The sequence below is a fragment of the Papio anubis genome, chromosome 7, assembly GCF_008728515.1.
Source record: "Papio anubis isolate 15944 chromosome 7, Panubis1.0, whole genome shotgun sequence".
NCBI classification, from domain to species: domain Eukaryota; kingdom Metazoa; phylum Chordata; class Mammalia; order Primates; family Cercopithecidae; genus Papio; species Papio anubis.
In genome coordinates, this window is record NC_044982.1 from 107707734 (window position 1) to 107733849 (window position 26116).

Sequence of the window (26116 nt, forward strand, 5' to 3'; positions counted from 1 at the left end):
GACCTGGATCAGCAAATAGAAGGTAAAAGCATGTTCTGAGGAGGGAGAATCAGACAATGGGGGTGAGGCAGCAGTGAATAGGGCAGCTTCTTTGTAAGGAAGGTCCACACTGCATAGACAGGGAGATGGGTTTGGAGACTCACAGGAGGACAGGTGAAGGCAGTCCTTGAATTCTACACTGAAAGATAGAAGTAGGTACAGTCTTCTTGCAATGATGGGTGGTAGAGGCAGGGGAGGTCACTAAAGTTTTATTAGGGGAAGTGTTAACAGGACATAACAGTGTTATGGCCCCTGGTTGATCAGAGCTATGATACAGGGTCCTCAGAAGATCCCAGTACTGGGTGCCTGGGATGGTGTCCCCAGAAACTAGCCAAAGGGCTGGCACATTGCGGGTGTCAGTAAATATTGATCAATTAATGAATTATTGAATGAATGATATTACACTTAATGAATGAATGAGTAGAGCCCACTTCAAGGCTTGATAAAAACTTTCATTTGGCTTTGATCCAGTAATGTCTCCTAGGTCTTAGGGACCCATTTAACCACAAGGCTCTCAGGGTCTGGGCTCCCTGCACTGCCCTAAGCTAAGCCTTGGATTCTGCTTCCTTAGATCTGTGTCTTCTCTGTGTCCAGTATCCAAATGTATGTACCCCATTACCTGCAGCCACCTCTTTGGCAACTCTCTCCCTTGTGCCCTGCAGGTGAGGCTGGAAGGTAAGTGGATAGACTGTTGCAGTTGTGGTTTAGGGCCTGAGTGACTGGAGGAGGGTGGCAGTTCCCACTTGTCCCCACAGGCCATTGCAACTTTCTGTCTTGAATGGTCCACCTGTACCCCTCAACAGTATACTACTGTAGTTTCAGAACAGTAACTTATCTTTCAAGACCCAAACTAAGCAATACTCCTTCTCTCTCCTCTTCTACCCCTCCCTAGCTCTAAGCAGTCACCCATCACAGCAGTCACTTCACTCTGTTTCAATTCTTGCTTTGTCTGTCATTCCACCAAGCATCAAGTTGCTTTAAGGAGAAGGCCATGTATTTTTTTTTTATTCCATTCCCTAAGGAAGTGCATAAGGTCAGGCACAAACCAGACAGCCAGTAAATGCTTGATGGCAGAATAAATGAAAGAGTGTACAAACTCATTCCTTACCAATTGGGAATATTTACACAGGCTCCCTGTCCCAGCCATGTCAGCTTTTCTCAGAATAGGCCATGTTCAAGAATTCTACTTTGGTCTTGATTTTAGGATGAATTGGAGGACACAGAGTAGAAAGGCTCTGGGCAGTAGAGGAGGAATAAAAATGTTAAAAAAGAGAGTGGCAAAAGATTTGTGCAGAAAGCTGATGGAAGGGAGAAAGAACGGAAGTGGGTCACACAGCTTTAAAATCAAATGAATCCTAGATTTTAACAAACAAAATCTTGTTAATTTTTTTTCTTCTGCATCTCTGTTGACTGCATCTCTATTTTATGGCCATTTGGAGATCATTTGAAGTCCATCCCATAATTGTTTTCTTGCTAAGCTTCCTTTATGCAGAAAAAAAAAATGATAATGCAGTTAGGATGCTTTCAAAAGTCCCGGAGGAAATTAATTTGTTTACAGGATTGTGTATCATATGGTTAAACCAACAAAGAGGAACAGACAGTCCTCTTTCTCAGCCGAGCTAAGCCACTGCTGTGTGAAGTCAATAGACAGGGAATGTATGCAGGGTTCCAGTGAGCTCCAAGAGGGGCCATCTAGACCCAGGTCACTGTTCTCAAACCATCCCCACTGAGGAGCCATTCTCAGTTACAGTAGCTCAGCTCTCTGCTCCTGGATTTTGTTGTTCTTTTGTGGGGCTGATGTGTGCAGCATGGACTGCCACTATTTTGCAGTTCGTCCCTGCTGCCTCCCTCTGTGGGTTCTTCAGAAACACAGCCCTCATGATCCTCCTCACTCCGTTTTGCAAACACCCAAGTGGTTTAGCTGGCACTCGGATATTATTTCTGCACTCTGAGCTGTATACTGAAAGTGAACCAGGACAACGCTCAAGCAGATGGCAACTAAGGGTTAAAAATAGATACACAGAATTGAAACAAAATAAACTTAAATCAACAACCGGCCCTAGCATCTAGGGGTGCACCATAATATAAAATTTCCAAGTGTCAGCATTTAATTGCACTTTTTTTGTTCTGTATCATATATGCCAAGTCTGGATTATCACAGTTTCCAAATTAGTAGGGCAGAAATTTAATAAGACCCTATCATAACCAGTGACAGTTTGTCTTCCTTTTTTAATCTCATGAAAGATACCACTTAACAAATTTCATCCTTCCTGCAGTTGGGCTGGGAGCACATGTTCAATTACACAGTGCGTTCACCAATCAGCCAGCTTCCCATGAGCTCTGGGATTAAACCCTGCATCTCTGGGCCTTGGCAGGCTGCTTCTCCCATCCATGGGCAACTACAGTAAATTCAGACACCCTGAGTTAAATTCTATATATGTATTTGGCTACTGTTTGGGCTTGTTTCTTAGACAGGGAGGGCATTTTTAAATTTTTATTTGCATTTGGAGCTGGATTAAAGAGCACACATAATATGTATGTTATGTCGTTAATCAATATATTGGCAAAATATTTTGTTTGCAGTTCTCTACATGAATCAGGTCAGTTTGCAAAAAATAATTCATCTCAAAGCATTGTCACCAAATTTTAATGCTGATTTTAAAATAATGTCAAGAATGATGATAATAATGGCTATCACATATTTCATATGAAATTACTTAAACCATTCTGGCCATGCCTTCATGGTGGGATTTAAATGACACTACTATCATAGACACAAGAATAAAACATCCCTCTCAGCTTTTAGGTTCCTACTACACCCTATGCACTGTGCTAGGCCTTTCCTATACAATTTTGCTAATCTTTACAACAACGTTGCAAAGTTATTTCTGTTTTACAGATAAGGAAATAATGACTCAGGGACAGTCAGTAAAAGCTTTCACTGTCAAAGTACCCTAGCTAGCAAGCAGTAGAACTCGCATTTGATGCCTGGAGTATTTGACCCCCAAACCTCTTAAAAATCTAATTTATCAACCAAAAGAATCTACATGGGATGATGCAATGTGTTTATGTGTGCAGCATAGTGTTCATTGTATCTCCCCAGGAAGATTATTTTGGTTGATAAATTAGATTCTTAGAAGACACAGAACAAGTGATAGGCTCAGTTTTCATTTATTCACCCAAATAGAGTAAGTTCTGCTTTTTTAAAAGAAAGATATAATGTGTAAACTGTGTTTTGTTTGTTTGTTTTTTACTTTCATGTAAAAGTATAGTACTGAACAGATAGACTAGCAAGGTGTAAATATGTATATATTTAATATACAGTGGGAATAAATGCTATAAACAAAAATGAAGCATGATAGGCAGCCAACGAGGGCTGGTGGTTTGCTCTGGTGGGTAGGGGGGCCAAAAATATCCTCTGATAAGGCAACATTTGAGAAGAGACTTGAAGGAGGAAAGCGAGCAGGTAACTGAACATACACGGAAAAACATTCCAACCAGCGCAAAAGACACATGTAAAGCCCCCAAGGCCACAGGCCTGCTGTATTTGGACACAGCAAGGAGGCCAGTGTGGCCAGAGCAAGTAAGCAAGACAGTCAAATTACAGGAGAAGAGCTCCAGGGTGCAGCACGGGGTCCCTCCTGTTGGGCCCTGTAGCTCTGGGTAAGGGTGTGGCTTTTACTCTGACTGAGAAAAGGAGTCACTGGAGGTTTCTAGAAGGGAAGGCACCTGATTTGACTTACATTTTTTACAAAAAAAAAAAAAAAAACTCTCTGGCTGCTGTGAGGAGAATGGGATGTAGCTGGGAGGGAAATAGTCTTTGGAAGTTGTCAAAAGAAACAGGATAATGAGGAGTCCTCTGCGACAGTCCAGGCAAGGTGTGATGGTGGCTTGAACTGGGTAGTAGTCACAGAGGCAGATGGAACACACAGACTCTGATGACTGAATTATTTTAGGTAAAAGGTTATATTTCATTAGCATTCTTGTTACTTCACTTTTGATGTTGGAAATTTGGGTGGCCCAATGTTTTAAATAAACCAATCACAATCAAACATTTTGAACACTTATTACATCAAACACTACTCTGAGCTTTCTACAGGTATTTATTTTCATTCTCACAGAAACACTTCAAAAAGTCCTAGCTTTTCTACATATGGGTTGGACAGCCTTGGAGAGTTGCATCTCTTGAGGTCTCTGACCTGTCTTTTGTAGAATAGGGGATTGAGGGGATTGAGTCAGGTGACCAGAGCCTTTCTAGCACTACAATTCTATGACTCTGTGCCTTTTTACAGAATGGAGTCTCAATTTCTCAGAGGCCATCTGTGAAGTTTCTATTTTAGATCATTTCAAAACCAATCACATTCTCATCTCCCTTCTCTCACAGGCCCCCGACAGCTGGTTTCATACAGTCCCACACCGCTTCTGGTGTCCCATATACACTGCCTTCTCCTCAGTACCTGGAGCACAAAAAGGAATTTGACCCCAGGGTATCAATCAAACTTGTTTATCTTGGCTTTATATCTAAGGACCAGAAGGTGGACCATGCCCGACAGCCAGCTTCACACAGTCCCACACCTCTTCCAGTGTCCCATATACAATGCCTTCTCCTCAGTACCTGGAGCCCAAAAAGGAATTTGACCCCAGGTAATCAATTAAACTTGTTTATCTTGGCTTTATATCTAAGGACTAGATGGTGGACCATGCCATGTCTGTCACTGCTGTTTAAAGCACGCTTGCAGAGAAGGGGCTGAGACTTACTAGCCCTACCTCCCTTCATGCCTGCAGAAATGAACAGTAAGCTTTCACAAGAATATGGTTTGCTGGAAATGATTTAGTTAAAAAACAGAAGTTAATCCTTTTCTGAAAGACAGTTGGAAAGTTGATCACCGGGTGCAAGGGTTGATTGGAATCTTAGGAAGCAAACCCACAGAGACAACAGGAAGGATGCAGCATCTCTAGTAAGCTTGGAACAAGGCATGCACTTACAGGTTCCCTCTTATTAACCTCGTTTTGGACATAAAGTGGCTGGATTAGTTTCTTGTGGCTGCTGTAACAAATCACCATAAACGTAGTAGTTTAAAATGACAGAAATTTGTTTTCTAGGAGTTTTGAAGGCCAGAAGTCTGAACTTTGATAGTATCACTGGGCCCAAATAAAGGTGTTGTCAGGGCACTCCCTCTGTAGGTTCTACGGAAGAAGAAGAAGACATTCCTTTCCTCTTTCAGCTTCTGGTGAGAGCAGGCACTCCTTGGCTTGTGGCTGCATCCCTGCAGTCTTCAACGCCAGCATTTTCAGGTCTCTCTCTGCTCCATCTTCACATCACCTTCTGCTCTGTATGCAGTAAAATCTCCTCCTTCATCCCTCTTATAAGGTACACGTGATTACCTGTAGTGCCTACCCAGATAATCTAGGATAATCTCCCTATCTCAGAATACTTAATCACATCTGCAAGGACCTCCCTCCCTTTTTGCCATATCAGGAAATATGCAGAGGTTTCATGGGTTAAGATGTAGATGGATTTGGGGGGATCATTCTTCTGCCTATCTCAATGACACAGAATAGTCTCTGAATTTAAACATTAGCATGCTAATATTCAAATCTCATTAGTAGATGCTAATAAGATCTACTCAAGTGCATCACACCATAAATACTGACTCTCCAGGTCAGACCCATTTTATCTAAATAAGCCTGAACAAGCCTGCTTGGGATTCAGCGAAACTGCCTAGCATTTTTCCAAAACCCATAGACCTTGTCTGGTGAAAATGTTGTAGCATATGATTTAATGCTATAACACAACACAGCACAGGTACTTAGTAAGTATTTATGTAATGAATGAGTGAAAGAATAAACTCGGAGGCCCTCACAAGCAGAGAGAGGAAGGGGAAAGAAAGTGGTGTGGATATGGGAATTCTACCCACCAGAAATGGAGAATATTACATTTATTATTTTTAAATGATTAGGGGCAAATCTGCACCAATTCTAGAAACTAGAAAAAAAGAGCCTGAACTTACTAAATGCTTTGTATTAAGTTCTTTGTATTAATGCTTTGTATTAGTCTGTTCTCATGCTGCTGATAAAGACATACCCAAGACTGGGTAATTTATAAAGAAACAGGGCCGGGTGCAGTGGCTCACACCTGTAATCCCAGCACTTTGGGAGACCGAGGTGGGCAGATCACCTGAGGTCAGAATTTGAGACCAGCCTGCCCAACATGGCAAAACCCTGTCCCTACTAAAAATACAAAAAATTAGCTGGGTGTGGTGGCAGGCACCTGTAGTCCCAGTTACTTGGGAGGCTGAGGCAGGAGAATAACTTGAACCTGGGAGGCAGAGATTGCAGTGAGCCAAGATCATGCCACTGCACTCCAGCCTGGGCGACAAGAGCCAAACTCTGTCCAAAAAAAAAAGAAAGAAAGAAAAAGAAAAAGAGGTTTAATGGACTGACAGTTCAATGTGACTGGGGAGGCCTCACAATCATGGTGGAAGACAAAAGGCACATTTTACATGGCGGCAGACAAGACAGAATGAGAGCCAAGTGAAAGGGGTTTCCCCTTATAAAACCATCAGATCTCATGAGACTTATTCACTAGCACAAGAACAGTATGGGGGAAACTGCCCCCAGGATTCCATTATCTCCCAAAAGGTCCCTCCCACAACACGTGGGAATTATGGGAGCTACAGTTCAAGATGAGATTTGGATGGGGACGCAGCCAAACCATATCATGTTTCAAGAAGTTTCCAGGAGACTTGGTGAAATGGAAGGAGATTAAAGAAAGTTCCCTCAGTCAGAACCCTCATCTACAGAGAATTTTCAGCCCATTTAACAGGAAGTATCTAGAGCCCTACCAACACTACCATTTCAGAGGTGCATGGGCTAGACATGAAGATGGACTGTGGGAGAGATAGGGACCGTTTATTGTTCCATGCCTTTTCTTGCTATAGCTTAAAAACATTTAAATGATAAACAAAATGTGGAATATGCCTACAGTGAGATAGTATTCAGCCTTAAGAAAGAAGGAATTTCTGACACATGCCACAACATGAATGGACCTCAAAGACATTATGCTGAGTGAAATCAGCCAGTCACAAAAACAAATACTGTATAACTCCACCCTCATAGGTACCTAGAGTAATCAGCTTCATAGAGACAGAAAGAATGGCAGCTGTCAGGGACTGGGGGGGCAGGGGAAAATGAGGTCTTGTTGTTGAGTGGGTATGGGGGCCTCCATTTAGGAAGATGAATAAAGTCCTGAATATGAATACTGGTGATGATTGCCAAACAATGTGCATGTTCTTAATGCCACTGAACTGGACACTTAAAAACTGTAGCATGTAAGTTTGTGTTATGTGTATTTTGCCACAATAAAGAAAAAAGTTCAGAATTAGACTGAGGAATCAAAACAAGAGTGGCCGCTCTAAACAAGAAGTCTCCAGGCATGGTTGTTTTTCACTGATTCTGATTCTGCTATGGTGAGATCCTGTCCTTGTCGTGGAAAAGTTCTTGAGAGGGACACTAAGCCACATCGAAGACCTGAGGAAGAGGCCATGCTGAACAAAGGAATACAAGAAGTGACCGGCGCGGTTGCTCACGCCTGTAATCCCAGCACTTTGGGAGGCTGAGATGGGCAGATCATTTAAGGGCCAGTTTGAGACCAGTCTGGCCAACATGGTGAAAATCCAGCTGTACTAAAAATACAAAATTATTTGGGTGTTGTGGTGCACACCTGTATTCCCAGCTACTCTGGAGGCTGAGGCATGAGAATCGCTTGAACCCCGGAGGAGGCAGTTGCAGTGAGCCAGGATGGCACCACTGCACTCCAGCCTGGACAACAGAGCAAGACTTTGTGTCAAAATAAACAAAAAACAAACACACAAACAACACACCAGAAATAAAGGAATACAAGAAGAGAACTGTCATCCTGTATAAGGAGGAAGGAGTCAACAGAAGAAACAGCTAATTCTTCTTTTTAGAGTGCTCCCAGCCTCACCTTTTTCTCCACTCCCTCAGCCTACAAAGTAATCATGCAGCAGCCTCCACCAGTAAGCATATGAAAGGTAAAGTTCCACAGCATTCTTGGGAATAGCGAGGGAAGCCGGACAACACTCACCCACAGGATGGGGGCGCAAACACAGAAATTCTGCAGCATTCTGCAGAAAATGCCAGAGGTGGAAAAAAATGCAGATTTTAGAAAGGAACTTTCTACAGAAAGCAAAATGTAAATTTTAGATGTTTGCTTCTCTCACTCAGTGAAATAAAATGAAATCATTGTCTCCGAAATAAGAGATGCAGATTAAGAGAATAAGAAGAGATAGTGACTTTATAAAGGAAACCGGAAGAGTTAAAAAAAAATGTAAGTAGAGATTGACATGGTAAAATGAAAACCTGGATTAGCATAATCCCAAGAAATACGGCAACAGTAATCTAATCCCCTCAGTAGCTTTAAATAAAAGGCTAAGGTCAAGGGCCATAAAAATAAGGGAACACTAAATAACACTGGAGAAAAGGAAGTATGTCATTATATAAGACATTTCAATGAGCTTCTCTAAGATGCAATTCAGACAGACCAAACTACCAACTGCAGTAGGTCATCAATGATTGAATCACAATCCACACTTTACCATTTACGCTTTCTGTTCAGGAAGTCAAACAGTCTTGGCAGAGCAGTATAACCATCTACGAATTCAAGAGATTAAATTTGCAGGCAAGAGTAGCCATGAAGAGCTTTTTCAGTCAGGGTTCAATTGGAGAAACAGAACCAATATATAGAATTTATAACAGGGATTAGGATCTGCACAATGGTGAGACTGGTTGTGAAATCTCTGTAAAGTATTGGTTTTGTATCTGATACTGGGCTGAATTTGTTCTATGTCGCCTGGACTGGCAGTTAGGAAGGAGAGTTGGGTGTGAAATTGAGGAAATAAGAGGACAAAAGGTATTTTCCCATTTCCCCTCAAAAGGATGAAATAGAGCCCACCTCTCTTTCTTACCACCTCCAACCCAAAAGATGCAGATGACCTACTGGAAAAGTTGGTGGCTTTCACCATGGAGCTGAACACACATCTGGCCCAGGGCTCAGAGGAGCTGAAGGAAGAGATCCAGTGGGAGCTGAAGTTGTACGAGGCTCAGGATACAGCCCCACCCGCAAAGCAAGGCTAGCAAATGACAGACCTGTGTGAGCTGCCACAGCATCTGGTGCCCTTTATCCACCTCAGAGCACACAAAATGGCAGCTCCTTCTCTTCCACCTTCCAAGATTTACACACACAAGTCTCTTTGTGACCAGTACCACACAGAGAATGGAATACTGGAAAACACATTTCCAGCTTAGCTATGTTAGCCCGGTAAAAAGCACCCCCAGGAGATGTGAAGACTGTTTATTTACAATCTCTTTTACCACTCCAGAGCCACAACATTCGTTTATGTCTGCTCCAGGAGATTCAATGCAATGTGTCACTATGAAATAGCAAAAGGGTGGTTGGGCTTCTTTCTGATATACAGGGTTCAACCCCATCAGGGAAGCTCACCTCAACAAAGAAGCACTCAACCTACTCCCTCATGTTTGCAGTGGAAACCCCCAAGCCCCCTCATCCCTCAAAGGCTGCCAGAGGTATCAATAGAAGGGAAGCCAGACAGCCACAGCCATACCCTAGAAGCTGCTGGAATGAAAGTGAGGCTGGAAACAAGAGGTGATGCAGAATGTTGGCAAAAGGAAGAAAAAATAAATAAATTTACTTTCACCTGCTGTTTCTCTGGTTTCAGCTGTTCCTTCGTCAGGCTTTTAAATCTCTAAACAAGCAATATAAAATTATGAGTAATACAAAATTATGAGTAATATAAAATCCCAGATGATTTGTAAAGATCATCATGGCATTCATATATACGATGAGATTTAAGGCGGGAATATAATTTATGCATGAAGACTATTTCTGGATATACACATGCCACAACAGAACTCTCCTTCTTCAAAAATCATCAAATGTAGAGGCAGAAATGCAGTGTCAATTAGACCTATGAAAATATTATTTTTTAAAAAAGGCAAAGTACTAAAAGCAAAAAAAGAGGGCAGGAGTAGCTTAATTTTTAAAAGACCTTGCCTTGGGGAATTAAATTGGTTTGCACGTGAAGGCAAAGGATTTTGAAAGATCTTTACAAAACAAGAAATGAAAAGATATGTCAAAAATACATGTTTATTAATTTGATTGTGGTAATCATTACAAAACGTATACATATATAAAATCATCACATTGTATACCTCAATCGCTATTTGACCATTAATTATTTTAAAATGAAAACATAAGATGAAAAGAGATGTGAGGAGAAGATGAAGATAATTTTCTAAAAGAAGGGGTTTTAAAATATCACATCAAGAACAAAGCAAAACATGATAAACTTCGTATTTTTGTAGTAGATCAACATATCGTAAATACTGTTTTGTCTGGAATCTGCTCTGTTCTGTTGTCTCAGCTGATCCCAGATGCTGTTTGGCTTCCATCTGCTGATGGAGACATAGCATTTCTATAAGGACGTGAAGAAATGCTGAGAGGAGGAGATCATCCCTCCTGAGAGACGTTGGCTATGCTTTCTAATATTCCCCAAATACTTGGGAAAATACAAACGATCTAAAAATCATTCAAGAAAACTCTCAGCCAATTCCTAAATAGTTGATTGACAAGGAATTCAGCTGCTTTCCTTTACCCCCGTTTTTTAGAAACTTCAATTTTTTCTTTCTCCTAGGACAGATTATGTGTTTAGATATACTCATATATGAAAAGGAATCTCATTCCTTGAGGAAGCTTAACAGCTGATGGGACAGGGCAGCATTATAATTGTATCCCAACTGCAACCTATCTGATGATCCGTTCCTCTTTTTAAAGGATTCTATTGTAGTGATGACAGTCTATCTTCACTTAACGCAAGGGGCCGTGTAGCAAAGGACAACACCCCCCACCCCCACCAACCCATCTATGAATCTCAGACTACTTTCTAAAAGTGTAACAGAGTTACAGAGTATCACAGGACCCAAAGGGAAATCTCAGAGGGTCTGCACAGTTTCAAACTTATTTGCCACTAATGATTTCATGTGGAATCCAAAAATAAAAATAAAAATGGTTCTCATGCTTCAACAAATTCAGCTGTTACTCAGATAATTGAAAACAATCTCTTCTTGAGAATCTTCCCTAAAAAATATTCTCCAAACCCAAAACATATTTCTAAACTTCAAGCAAAAGCTTTTGGAGTTGCTAAAACAATATAACAGAAGTGTAAATATATCCCAGAAATGGGAAAGGTTGTCTTGCAAAATCCAGAGCTAAAAATTTGATAACTAAGATAAGAGACCTTGGCTTTGCTGATGGAACACACTGGACTCACACATAAATTTTAGGATGTGGCCAGGGATATTAATTTCTCAGAATAGAATTCACTTAACAGGAAAACAACTCTTTAATTGATGACGTAGGAAATAAATGTTTTTGTCCCTGTAAGCTAAGTCATTGGATCACTTCTGATGAAACCTTCTGGGATTTATAACTCAATTTTATTGTTGTTTTGTTTTGTTTTTAGAACCGAATGAGATTCATATGTTATGCAATTAGGCCTTCACTTGCTCTCTCTATCTCCCTCACTATCTTCTTTCTCTCACCCCACGGATCCTGTAAGCAGTGGGTCTAGGAAATGATAATTTTAGCCCATTTTGACACTATTTGGAACCTTTTGATTTTTGGATTTTTAGTCATTTTATCTACATACAAATTCTGGCTTAACTTAAATGTATCCAGCACATCTAAAATCTTTAATCAAATTGTCAGAGGAAGTCAATGCATGTGGAGTAATTAATCTCCTTGCATTCAGAAAGCAACATCCTCTCTATGTTCTCTTTCTGCCTGGCCCTTCAGCATCCAGAGGAGCAGCAGTCTGGAGAGGAAATGGGGAAGGGCATCCAAGTCCCTCCTGCTGGAGAATGAGAGGCTGCAATCACAGCCTCGCCTTGAACACACTGCCCACATGAATGCCGGGGGGTGCTTAGAGGGAGTTTGTAAAAACCAGACCAAGGAAACAGTAAACAGACCATAGACAAATGTGAACGTTTGATTAAAAACTCATTTTACCAATAATAATAAAAGCACACTAAATCAATATAAATGTAAAGGGAGCAACATTCATTTGACAACATTGAATTTTCTTAAATAATATTCTTTTTGATCTAGTAATTTCACTTCTGAAAAACTAATTCTATAGAAATGATGCAAAAAGCAGAAAATATCAATCGCCAAAAAAAAAAAAAAGGTGGGAGGGAGCTGGGTTCACGCCAGTAATCCCAGCACTTTGGGAGACCGAGGTGGGTGGATCACCTGAGGTCAGGAGTTTGAGACTAGCCTGGCCAACATGGTGAAAACCCGTCTGTACTAAAAAAAATTTTAGTGTGGTGTGGTGGTGCACACCTGTAACCCCAGCTACTTGGGAGGCTGAGGCAGGGGAATCGCTTGAACCTGGGAGGTGGAGTTTGCAGTGAACCAAAATGGTGCCACTGTACTCCAGCCTGGGTGACAGAGTGAGACTCTGTCTCAAAAAAATAACAAAACAAACAAACAAACAAAAAAGGTACTAGGGAGAACAAAATGGATGTTTGAGAAATGGGGCAGTGTTAAATGCTTCACATCCTAGACAGAATATACTACTTAATTAGCCTATTGGTAAAATATGCCCACAGAAAGTTTTTTAAAAACATGGAAATTGCTTCAAATATAAAATCAATGGAAAAGGTAAGAGAAATACACATATACAGCACAGCCACAAAATATATAAATATAAAGAAAAACATGCACTTCTAAAAAGCTGAAAAGATTAATAGTTAATATCATTGAGCAATATTGTTCTAGGTGGTTTTTGCTATTTCTAATTTTCCTATTGTTTCCATTTTGTTTGATGATTATGCATTAACTTCATAATAAAAATGTTTAGAAATCAACATTTCCTTAAAATTAGGCAAAAAACAAAGACAATTGATTCATATCAAAAGCTGCAATTCTTATTTAGTTATCTCAGTTAATTTATGATTTGGATCCTAAAAATAGAGTTAAATATCTTTTATTCAACCTATCTTCATGTAGGTTCAATAAATTACTTTATTTTATTTTATTTATTTATTTATTTATTTGAGATGGAGTCTCGCTCTGTTGCCAGGCTGGAGTGCTGTGGTGAGATCTCAGCTCACTGTAACCTCTGACTCCCTGGTTCAAGTGATTCTTCTGCCTCAGCCTCCTGAGTAGCTGGGATTACAGGCACACACCACCGCGTCCAGCTAATTTTTGTATTTTTAGTAGAGACAGAGTTTCACCATGTTAGCCAGAGTGGTCTCAATCTCCTGACCTTGTGATCTGCCTGCCTCGGCCTCCAAAAGTGCTGGGATTACAGGCATGAACCACCGTGCCCCGCTAATAAATTACTTAATTATTAAAATTAATTTAAACTTAATGCTGTTGGAACTTGAAATTATTCTAAGCCTTGAGAAGAATGTGACTTTGCAGCCTGAGTCATGTGGCACACAGCTGCAACTTCTGCCTTTTCTTCCCTGTAAATAATTAGAAAGGCCAAATGGCATCAGAGATGAGACCCCTCTACCCAGATCACTACCCCTTCTCACAGAGTAATAAAGTCATCTTCCTTGGAATGCAGTAATCTATAACCACAGGCACTGGTGTCATATAGAAACATATGCACTGGTCTCATATAGAAAATGCAATCCGGCTAAAATTTCTGTCTCTGCCTATATAAGTAAAACCTTAACTTCTCCACTTTGGAATGCTGATCCCATTTATTTGGAGTTGGTGGTTCCCGGGTGGCTACCCTCAAGTTCTGTATTCGAATAAACTCTATTCTTAATCTCTGAATTAATTTTCTGAATCTCATTATTTATTTATTTATCTCACCTATAGTGCCAGAGAGAATTACCTGAATGAATATGAAATTTTAGAAAGATTGATTTTGCTCTAATTTGTTTTAATGAATCCCTGTGTACTGAAAAATTTGCTACTACCTTTCCTTACCTCCCCCTGCAATATGCATGTATATATAACATCAAAAGGAAACAAAAATGCTCAAAATACTTAATTGAATGAGATTAATATAAAATATTTTAAATTTTTGAGTAAATATTTCAAAATAAGGCAGGGGGGCTTTGGAAAAAGTAGGATGAAAAAAATCTTTGAAATGTTCAGGAATGATTGAGATAAGTAAAGATCTCTGAAAGAATGCAAAAAATCCCAGTGGGGCTAGCAGTAATCCATATAAACCATTTCTCCATTTGATAAGCACACATTTTATCTAATGTTACCAGATAGAGCATCAGGCCAAATGGCCTCAAGCAAATTGGCAGACAGATGACCTGGTCCCAGAGGCTCCGGATCCATCTCTGACCCAAGGCCAGCTCTGGCACTCAGCCTTCCACTTCGTTCCCATGCTTTCAACCCTAGGTCTGAACACTTGCCTGATGGTCCCTGGACCCCTGCGCTAGGGCTCTTGCTTACATTTGCCAGTTTAGTGTGTGGTAAGAGCTTTCCAATTATTTGCTAATGAATTAGTAGAGGATTGAATGGACAAATGAATGAAGTTTCTCTCCGAAGCCCCACATCTGAACTTGCTGATGGATTTTCTTTCTGCTCTGTTGTCTGGTGTCCACTTCAGTCATTTATTCACCCATTTATTGAGTCTTAAGTGTGCAGTAGGTAATGTTACACAGAAAGGGTCACGTCTATTCCAGTCCTGCACCTTCCCATTCAGTTAATACAAAGGTGCAATTAACCTCACTGTAGTCAAACCATTTCTTTTGTTACGTGGCAAATAGAGGTTTACACTGTGAAACTGGTCAAGTCTTGGATTTGGGAAAGAGGTTCTTGGCAGAGAATCCCAACACATGGCTAACAGTGAGAGTCTGCAGGTGATGAAGGAACCGGGCTCTATTCTGCTGATGGCTAGGGAAGGAGAGGAGAAGCTGCTGACCTTTGCTGAAGGACTAGGATGAGCTACTCATCCCATTTTACAGCTGGCAACCTATTTTCAGAATATCGAGGTGAGAGTCTAATCTCTATCAAAGTCTTCCTTTCTTACCAAATGCTATAGGAAGTCTTTTCATTTCTTTTAGTCTCAGTCTCAGAGTTATCGTGCTGATTAATATGACCATGTATGGTAAAAGTAAAATGTGTTAAGACGTTAATTTGATTATTATGAATATCATGCTGAAAGTACTTGGGGTTGATGTGTTATTATTTCTGCAATCTACTTTCAAATGGTGTGTGGTGGGGGAAGGATACAAACAGAAATAAAGCAATTGTGGCAAAATGTGGCAATTGGTAAATCTAGGTTAAGAGTGTACAGATATTCCTGGTATTGTTCCATCAGCATTTCTCAGGGTTTGACTTTTTTCAAAATAGAAACTATGTTGAGAAAAAACTAAATAAGAAAAAATAAAATGTGATGGCTGTGCCTCTCTTCAACTCCACTGTGAACACAAGCAAGGTCCTTACTGTCTCTAAGCCTCTTCGATGAGAGTAAAAAACTGGGGAAATTAAGCCTTGCCTTTTGTACTCCCTCAGTGTTTTGTGAACAGCAGCCATGGTCAAAGATGTAAAGTGTTTTGCAAACCATCCAGGATTGTCAGAGCATAAGGGGTTAACGGATGTGATCATTTGTGCCGCACCAAGCGATCTGTAGATCACCAGGTCAAACCTTTGGCTGTCTAGACTCCAGCCAATCTGTGCAGCTACAGCCACCTTAACATTGCATATGCATGACTGGCCTCCTGGATTCTTCCCTACTCAGAGCACCAGCTGCAAGCACACAGTCTTGTTCCTGAGAACCGGCGGGCAGAGCAAACTCCGCTGCCTCTGTTCAGAAACCTCAGAACAGACCCTTGCCTGCTAACTTCCCAGCTCTCTGGCCAGCTTCTGATCGTTAGCAGTCTGTTGACTCCCATGAAAACCTCAAAGGCATCCCAGCGCTATAGAGGCATCCGGAGAAATGCCAGTCAGTGCTACCTCTACCAGGAATCTCTGCTGCTCAGGTGAGCTAGCCCCATTCATCAGCTGGGCAGAGGAGTCAGGTGTGTGAGGAAGCAATGCATGGGTCACCAGAGCCAGGGAAAAAGTCCCTGTCCTGCTCAGTTGTCCTTCAGAATGAACTCAGAATCTCACTTCTTCAGGTTGTGGTACAACTAGGATGGCAACCTCAGCAATGGGTATGGAGGGAAATGGTTCTTCTGGCTGCTTCTTGACCAGGAGGTCAGAATCCGAAAGCTTGCATCCCAACCTGGCTTTATGGCTGGCCAAACCCACAGATATGTTTCCCTGTTTTCTCTATGTTCACTCAATCAGCAACGTCAAGAGAGAGTGGATAATATGTCTATCATGATAAATAAAGTGTTTATTGGAAAAGCCTTCAGGCTAGTTAGAAGTGGATGAGAGTGCTATTCGAATTTGTTAAATATTTATAAAGGTCTAGTACAGCTGCCCTTTAATTTGACGAAATTGAAAAAAAATTCTCCTCTTAATGGGTAAAAACAATATGAATTAGAAAATGACAAAGGAAATCTTTTATTTCTAATAGTCATAGATGAATACTCTTAACTCCTCTCAAAAAGTTGCATTAGGATAAAGCATATTAAGTGTAACTGGGAGTAAATGTTGCTACATGTTGGAAAATTGTTCCTCTTGAGAGTACCTATGTCCCTGAAATATCTCGCCCGTGTAAATTTATTTAGCTAATCTTTTGCTGGTAGAAAGATTCTGGTTCTGCCTTGGTTATCTCAGGTTTAAAATGAATTGACCTGAAAGGGTGAAGAGGGGTTTCTGAGTGGCAGAAGTTTTGATTGTATTTTATGTTACCTTTAGAATTGGGGAACAGGAGTCCTGCCTCTAAAATTAGCTGATTATTTCAATGAGCCTGAAAAAGAAATTATTTTGCCTACCCGAATTGCTGCTACTCAGGAATCCAAGAGTACATAAGTACCCTCTTGTCTCATCTTGTGTTTTCTGATAATATCATGCACCCTGAGAAATCATTATCTTCTAATGACCCAGTGGAAGTAATTGAATCCAATAAATGTTTCAACAGGCTACTGACACTACCAAATTATCTGTCTCTTTGGGTCCCTCCCTTTACACAAACACACACAATCATGCACAAACACATACACATTTCATACAGATGACCTGAACTTGTGCCCAGGGCAAGATGATCTTTGCTGGAAACAATTCTTCTAATCAGATTTCCTCCTTAATGCCCTGATCATTCAGCAACTTGGATGACAGCTTTAGTGCTGATGAAACAGGGGACAGCAATGATCCGGAACAAATCTTCCAGAATATACAGTTCCAGAAAGATCTCATGGCAAACATTCGCTGCAGACCCTGGACTATGGGACAGAAGCTGAGGGCATTGAGGTAAGGGCCTCAATGGCCATTATTGATCATTACAAGTATGCTTTCCGATAAACCACTTTGCCCTGCCCATGGGAACGAGGATAAAGACTCATGTGAGAGAGGTGGCTCGGTCACTCTTGACCTGACTTAGCAAAGTCACAAAGGTATCTGAGAGGTCTAGCTGGTCCAGAAGCCAGTTCCTCTGTGTGTGCATGTGTGTTTGTGTGTGACAGAGAGAAAGACAGAGAGACACAGAGAAAGAGAGAGTAAAAGAGTTGTGTGTCTGTGTTGGGTGTGTGTGTGTTGGTGGAGAGTCTTTTATCTTCTGCCTCCTTTCTAAACACTAGATTTTAATATTCTCTCCAAGCTCGTCTCGCTCACTAGAGACAGAGCAGTAATCCAATATGAAAAGAGATACTCATTTTAGCTGCTTGGCTATTACCACCCTCTGAGTAAAAAAATAATTGAAAAAAAAAAACCTTTATAGGAAGCCAGATTATTATGATACTTAGAGTCATATTAAACAGTCTGTCTATACAATAAAGTGCTAAAGATTTAAAAACAGATTCCCTGATTCAAATACTACCTTTACCAATTTCTATCTACGTGACATTAATTTTCTTAATGTCTCTGAATACCAGTTCTTTTCTTTTTTAAAGCTGAAGCGATGGTGAGGAACAGCCCTTAACTTCCTGCAGTCCATTTCCAAAAATGTCAACCACTAAGCTCTCCGGGTGTTGTTAAAAACTCAAAATCCCTGATTGCTCTCAGACCTACTGAATCAAACCATGGGAGAGGGTCCTTGTATTTTTAACATGCATTTAGGTTGATACTTTTGCACATTCAAGTTTGAGATCCACTGATAGCAGTTTGTTGAAGGAATACATGGAATGAACTCTGTGAGTGCTTAGCATTGTATCTGGTATATAACAGTCACTCACTAAGAGTGAGTAAGGAATAGTGATTCTGATGCCTGGGGTCACAGCAAAGAGAATTAGCAGGAACAAACAGGCCTTCATGGCCTGTACCACTGAGCTACTGTGACCTGTGCTGTGGAGCTTCCTGGCAAAGCAGACACTACGCCTGATCATCAGACACCTGCTGTGTAGACAGAATTACTGCCCTATCTTCATCTTCATTGCTCTTTTCTAGATGCCAAGCAGATATCTCTTTACCTCCATATCAACCATGTATTAGGCTTGCATTTCTTTCCCATCAAATCATTTCTTCCTTAGATTTGCATTCCAGGTGATGTTCTTCCAGTCTGACCAGACTGCTCTTCAGGTGACTGTGAAAGATAGCTAAAGTCATCCGTAGTTTTGATCCTCAGAAGGTTCCAATTAATTCTCCTTCATGTGCCTTTCATGTCTGTTATCAGCTGCTGTTGTTTCCATTTCTTTGAGTAAGGATGGTATTATATCCATTTTTCAGACAACAAAGTTGATACTCAGAGATGTTAAGAGACTAACCCAAGCTACACAGTTTCTGAGTGCTAGAATTAAGCTTTAAATCTAGAATTTCTGATTCCAAGTCCAGTGTTTTCTTGTATTGAAACATAGTAATTTCACCAAAGTAATCATTGGAGCAATTACTCTTTAAAAAGAAAAGATATAGGTTCTTGGCCGGGTGCGGTGGCTCACACCTGTAATCCCAGAACTTTGGGAGGCTGAGGCAGGCGGATCACAAGGTCAGGAGATCTAGACCAGTCTGGCCAATATGGTGAAACCCTGTCTCCACTAAAAATACAAAAGTTAGTCGGGCGTGGTGGTGGGCACCTGTAGTCCCAGCTACTCAGGAGGCTGAGGCAGGAGAATTGCTTGAACCCAGGAGGCAGAGGTTGCAGTGAGCCGACATTGTGCCACTGCACTCCAGCCTGGGTGACAGAGTGAGACTCTGTCTCAAAAAAAAAAAGACATAGGTTCTATTAGAATTTTGCTAAATCATTCCAAAATGATGATGATCAATTGTTATCTGAATAAGAGGTGGCTAAGTCTCTTTAACTTTGAGGGCAGAGCAGAACAAATGGTAACTCTTCTGTCAAGGCACTTCAGAAACCAAAGAATAAGCCAGGCCTTCTGGCATGTTGCTTGGCCCATGTGACACATCCAGAGCCCCAAGATGGCTGACACCAGCCATGTGTTCAGCCAGCGGCCAGGGTCTCAGGGTGCAGCTGGCCCTCTGAGCACCTCCGCTATCTCCTTGCCACACATATCTCCTCTCCATCACCTTGAGAAACTACTGGAGCAACACTTCCCTCATTGGACTTGCTGAGGCTTATCACAGTGCTTCTGTGGAAAGTGCAAAAAAGCACCGAACCCTGTCTGCTTGGGAATCAAGGAAGCATAGCGGGATGCAGATGAAAACAGAATGAGCTAACCCTGAGTCTGAAGCAAGAGCCACCTGTCTAAGAGGATACAGGACATGCTTGTTTCCCCTGTAGGGAAGCAAGTGGTCAGTTCCTATGAAATCAGCATAGGTCTATGACTGGGCCTTGGTTTGGGCTGCCCCTCCCTGCTACCTCCACACCCGATCACACCTCTGTTATAGCTCTTGTCACACCCACTCTCCCTCAGTCATTGTCTTTAAAGATCTCTGTCATCCCTATTAGGTAGCGAACTCTTCCGGGGCAAAGACTCTGGTTTTTTGTTGTTGTTTGTTTTGAAACAGGATGTCACTCTCACCCAGGCTGGAGTGCAGTGGCTGGATCACAGCTCACCACAGCCTCAAACTCCTGGGCTCAAGTGATCTTCCCACCATGGCCTTCCAAGTAGCTAGGACTACAGGCATGTGCCACCACACTCAGCTAATTTTTTTAGATTTTTGTAGAGATGGGATCTCACTGTGTTGCCCAGGATGGTCTTGAACTCCTAGGCTCAAGTAATCCTCCCACCTCAGCCCCCCAAAGTGCTGAGATTGCAGGTGTGAACCACCCCACCTGACTGAAACTCTGTTTTAGGCAACTCTGTATTCCACTATGCTTGACCCAAAATAGGTGTGCATAAAATGTTTAAATGTTTTCAGAAAAAATAAAAAATAAGATATAAAATGAATTGTTACTTGACTTTGATAGGCTTTTACTTTTTAAATACTTGCAGCAGACAGCTCTATTAAGATGACCCCAACATGGTAGTCATGGGACGTCAACCTTGCTCCTGACCTACATTTTGGTTCTGGCCAGAATGAAGTCAATGCATTGGCTGGGCTATTAAGATGAAGATGTTGCAATGGTAGGAAGAGAGATCCAAAACCAAGAACTCTGGTTAGGTAATGTTTTGGAGAGATCATCCTGTCTGTGGATAAAGGAATTGGCTTGTACCCTGTGTTTTCCAAGGAAGGACTCAGACCACTGGGTGTTATTGGGGGTTGCTGTGATGCACAGACCAGAGCACCCTCCCAAGTAAACCTGTCAAACTAGCAAAATGGCTAATTCAGAAGAACTAAGTTCTTCAACACTGAACATAATCAAGCAGAGGGCGTCCAACCATCAGATAATGAGCATCTCTACATGGGGTGGTAAATGATTAGCTTACCTTGACGGTGACATTCATCTCTCTAAGAGCCTTTGGCTTCAGTCTGTCCATGGCACTAACATTTATTTTCTAATCCTGTTGTTCATTTAAGGTGTGAATTTAACTGTCTATCCCAATGAATTTAGTCCATTTTCAGGACTGAATATTTAGGCAGAGATATCAGGTTAATTCAATACAGTGATCAATTAGTGTGTTAGAAGTTTGTTTGTGGTGAATCAGATTGTTCATGTCTATGTAGACATGACTTTTTTGCTCCCATTAATCGGACACCAACCTTTACTTAGGCAGATTCTCTGAAGCCAGGTCTGATTTGCACTTTTAAACAATTGACTGCAAGAGGAAAGTTGCTAAGTGGAGAGGTCGAGATGCAGGTGTCTGCCACCAGGATTTCCAAAGCTCAGAATCCCCAGTCAAGCACCAGAATCAGTGAAGGCCTTTAAGAAATTCAGTTGTAGCTAATTTTGGTACAATTTCATCATTTTCGATTATGCATCCATTTAAATATTAAAGAAAAAAATTTTAAGGCATTTTCTGATTACCAAAAATTAGACCATGAAGTATTTGTGTAACTCCATTCTCTCACGGCATCTCGTGCTGTATCATTTTTCAGGACAAGATGGCAACCTATTCCTGTTGCATTTTTACACATTTTGCAGAAATTGTAAGTATGATAAAATTGTGTTCACCATCAGGTTTTTCTTCTCTTAGACGAGCGAAGGACATTGTACTGAAGTTCGAAGGGAGGCTGACCAGGACCCGAGGCTACCAAGCAGCAGGTGCAGAGGTAAAGAACACACATGTAGCCGGGCACAGTGGCTCACACCTGTAATCCCAGCACTTTGGGAGGCCAAGGGAGGTGGATCACGAGGTCAGGAGATTGAGACCATCCTGGCTAACACGGTGAAACCCTGTCTCTACTAAAATCACAAAAATTAGCTGGGTGTGGTGGCAGGCTGAGGCAGAAGAATGGCGTGAACCCGGGAGGCGGAGCTTGCAGTGAGCCTAGATCGTGCCACTGCACTCCAGCCTGGGCAACACAGCGAGACTCCGTCTCCAAAAAAAAAAAGAAAAAAAGCACACACACAGACACAGACACACGTGAACACTGTGGTCTCCAGAGCCAGGAGGTTGTGTTTGCCATCGCACTTGCCATGATACACAGGTTGCGAGTGCCAGTCTATAACACAGCTGTAGATCAGGATAACAGAATTGAAAAGTATGAATTTCCCAAGACTTGAATTTTAGTCCTAGATGCCTTCCCTTCCCAACTGTGTGAAACTGGGTAAGCCTAATTCATCAGGAGAAAGGATAGCAAAAGTGATCTAGCACCTTTCCTGAGTTAATCCCACCCATATTCGTAGGTTTGATTCACTGTGTCCCTGTATACAGCTGTATTTCTTACAATGAGAAAGTTGCAGGTATATGTCAATGCTCATTTTATAATACAATGTTAAGATTTTTGTTTGTTATTTTTCCCATTCAGTTACTTAAAGGAAAAGTATACATTAAAATTATCTGTTTATAAAGTCATTTCATAAATCTGTAGAAAACAAAGAAAAATAACTTCTCCTTCTATACCCTCTACTCCTCAATATAATATCGTTTTAGAAATTTCACATCAGTCATTGCATAAATATATTATTTTCATACCATAGTAATTGTAGTGTATATACATTTTGCTTCTTTTTTCACATAGCACCATTATATAATTTTTTCCCATGTTGCTATATAGTTTTTATATTTAATGGTTTTCGATGACTCTGTGGTATTCCATCAGATAAATGTATATTAATTTAATTAGTTATTTGACTGCTGGTGGATATTTAAAATGCTTCTAATTTTTCGTTATTATTAATAGCCCTACGAAGAACATCTTTGCACATATAGATTTCTCTGTCTTTTTGAATTTTTTTCTTAGGGTGAATGCCAGAATTGCAATCACTATAGAAAAGACTGTGGTCCATTTTTTGGCTTTTGATAAATATTTAAAGATTATTTTCTAAAAGCCTTGATGATTTATATTGCCATTATTAGTCTCATAATACCTGCACCAATGTTGATTATTATATTTTTTGTTTGTTATCTTAAGAGACAATAACTGACAGATATACTCTTTTTAGATTCTCTGAAACAAAAATATTCTTAATATAGCTTAAATAAAAGCAGGTCATAAATTTTACATGTTTGAAAAATTATAAAATATCAAAGAATCCCTAAGGACACATCTTGTCATTCTTTCTTCTTACTCTTCACAAAAATCTTCTTTAAAATTTGAATCTGTTTTTATGACCAAATCACACATGACTCCTTATTCCTGCCATACTATGATGGAATTTATGAAATAAATTACCTTTTTGTAGACATATGAACTACCAAGCTCTTTTGTTTTCTCTAAATAAGCCGAAATGCTACAGGAAATAAAGTATTTCACATGAATTCAAATGACCTATAATATATATAACAATGAAAAGCTATTGGGACTTTTAGCAATAGTAAACTCAGTATGAATTAAAGGTATAACTTGATAATGGGCTGAATTATTAGAAGCAGAGTTTTTACATTGAGTAAGGTAATCCAAACTTTTATCTTGCTCCTCTCTCCTCCATCCTCTTCTGTAAAACGCTCAGCTCATGCTAACCCACAGCTTGTACTGGCTGTTCTCCCCTTTTATAAAGCTACTCTTCCCATTTACTTTTAATTTTCCTTTTCATTCAAGTCTCAGCTCAAGTATGACCTCCTCAGCTAGACCTTCCCTGATTGTTGAAAGGGCCTTCTCCCCTAGTCCTAATAGACCGTGTACCACTGTGGCATGGATTTGCTTGTGGCTGCCTTGTCTCTACCTGAATGCAAACTCCATACCAGCTGACATCTTGCATGTCATGCTCACTATCTGCATTCACAGGAAAACACAACCTAGGTGCTTAATACATACTATGAATAAATATACTTTTCGTGAACTGTCATACATATTGTTAGATCTGTATGATACATACATGCATAATGATACATGTATAAATATATGTATGTATGATACATGCATGTACCACATATCTAACAACATGTATGACAGTTCATGTTGACATGTTGATAAGTCAACACAATCTAGGTGCTTAACACATACTATGAATAAATATACTTTTCATGAACTATCACATATGTTGTTACATATCTTCTGGGTGGACATGTAAGTCTTTCCAAAGACAGAACTTTTTCTTAGCTAGCAAAGCTCAATAATCCAAACCCACAATTAGGATCTATTCTTCCAAGTTTAGTTTTCTTTGTTTTGATTTTGCTTTGTTCTAAATTTTGAATTATTCCTGTTTCAAGGCTTTTGCCATGGAGATTTGGTATAAATCATCAGAGAAGCATGAAACATTTTCCCCCATGCCTTACTGAACACATTATCAACAAATCACCTTTTTCAATCACATTTTCCTTTAAGAAGTTCCTTTGGGCCAACTTGCATAGACTCTTATTCCCAGAATGAGCATCTTGGGCCATTCAATCCAGTGCTCTCTAACCTGAGTTGGAGGACCCTGGCTCCTCAAGCACTACTGGTGGGGTGGTGGGGGAGATTTTTTACCCCCACCTACAAAAGCTGCCCTACCTTAGGCTGTTACATGTATGAAAATTCTCATACAACTTTAAATTTAAAGAGCATTCTGAATGCCACTAATTGAATCTGACTTCTTATACAGATGGAGAAATGGAACCCAAGGAGATAAAATAACTTCCCCAGGGACACATAGTGAGATAGATGTGAAACTACAGCTAGAACTCAGGTCTCTGGCTTTCCGCCCTGTGCTTCTTAGTCTTCGGGGATTTAAAATGAGCCAGAGACTCAAATGCTTTCCAACACCAAACCCTTGCCAAAGGATGATGGAGCACCCCTTCCTCTGGATACTGGGGTAATAAATGATCAGAAAGCCTCCATCTCCCTCTCTAGGCTTTAGGAGACAAGCTAGGCGAACAAAATTAAGGTAATGTAAGGTAGGATATGATAAACATTATGAGAGAGACCAAAAATTATTGCTAGGGGAGTTTACAAATCAGAGAATTTCTTTTCTGGCTATAGAGATTTTGTGTTCATGGGAGTGACTGTATTTGAGTTGGCTCTCAAATCATGAACAGAAGATGAACAACTTCTGATAAACTTCTGATAAAATTCAGATTTTCATTTACAAGCAGCCATTCTGGCCTCAGCAGACATGTCCAGAATGACATTATCATACATGTCTGTACTGGGACCATGTGCAGTCTTATAGCTCAGAATGTCATAATTACAATTGTAATCCCTCTTTCTGCAATGATATCTTTTACTTCCAGCACAAACCCAGATTGTGTGTGTGTTAAAATGCACAACCTGCCAACTTTGTTGGAAGCAGAACTAGTGTCAGGGCATGTCTTGTTTTATTCCCCTTTAAGAAATGTTTTTTAAACTTTTGGCAATTGCATCTTAAAAACATAAGACACCTTTTTTTTTTCTTTTTTTTTGAGACACTCTCACTCTGTCACCCAGGCTGCAGTGCAGTGGCATGATCTCGGCTCACTGCAACCTCCGCCTCCTGGGTTCAAGCGATTCTTCTGCCTCAGTCTCCTGAGTAGCTAGGTCTACAGGCGCATGGCACCACGCCCGACTAATTTTTGTATTTTTAGTAGAGACTGGGTTTCACCATATTGACCAGGCTGGTCTTGAACTCCTGATGTCATGATCTGCCCACCTTGGCCTCCCAAAGTGTTAGGATTACAGGCGTGAGCCACCGCACCCAGCCAAAACTACAAGACAAATTTTTAGACCTTATCCCCGACAGCTCTATCCAGGAAAGAGGCTGTAGCACGAGGCGAGTCACACATTAGAGTGGGGCTCATTTTCAGGGTAGGCTCTAGACTCTTGGTCCTTAAACAGGGATGTGCTTGTAATCACCTGGGGAGTTTGTTAGGCATCCAGATTCCTGGGGCACATTCTCAGAACCCCCTTAGGTTTATGGCAAGATCGAGTGGATTTATTCATATATCATTCCTCTAGTAATTTCTACTGTGTGTTGTGGTTTTAAGATGTAATTGCCAAAAGTTAAACTTTTTCTTTCCTCAAAGAGCAAGAGATACCTCGCATCAGGAATGGGATGGCTAATGC

The 26116-nt window shown here is 40.7% G+C and overlaps 1 protein-coding gene across 1 annotated transcript in view; it reads left to right on the forward strand.

Moving 5' to 3' along the window:
* The first annotated feature begins 15435 nt into the window (after positions 1–15435).
* TMC3 (transmembrane channel like 3) overlaps positions 15436–26116 on the forward strand; it is a 41260-nt gene continuing 30579 nt past the window's right edge. The window contains exons 1-3 of the mRNA XM_021940824.2: positions 15436–16095; positions 17327–17473; positions 21691–21766. Coding sequence (XP_021796516.2) covers positions 16007–16095; positions 17327–17473; positions 21691–21766 — 312 coding nt within the window. The 5' untranslated portion in view covers positions 15436–16006. The remainder of the gene's footprint in view (positions 16096–17326; positions 17474–21690; positions 21767–26116) is intronic.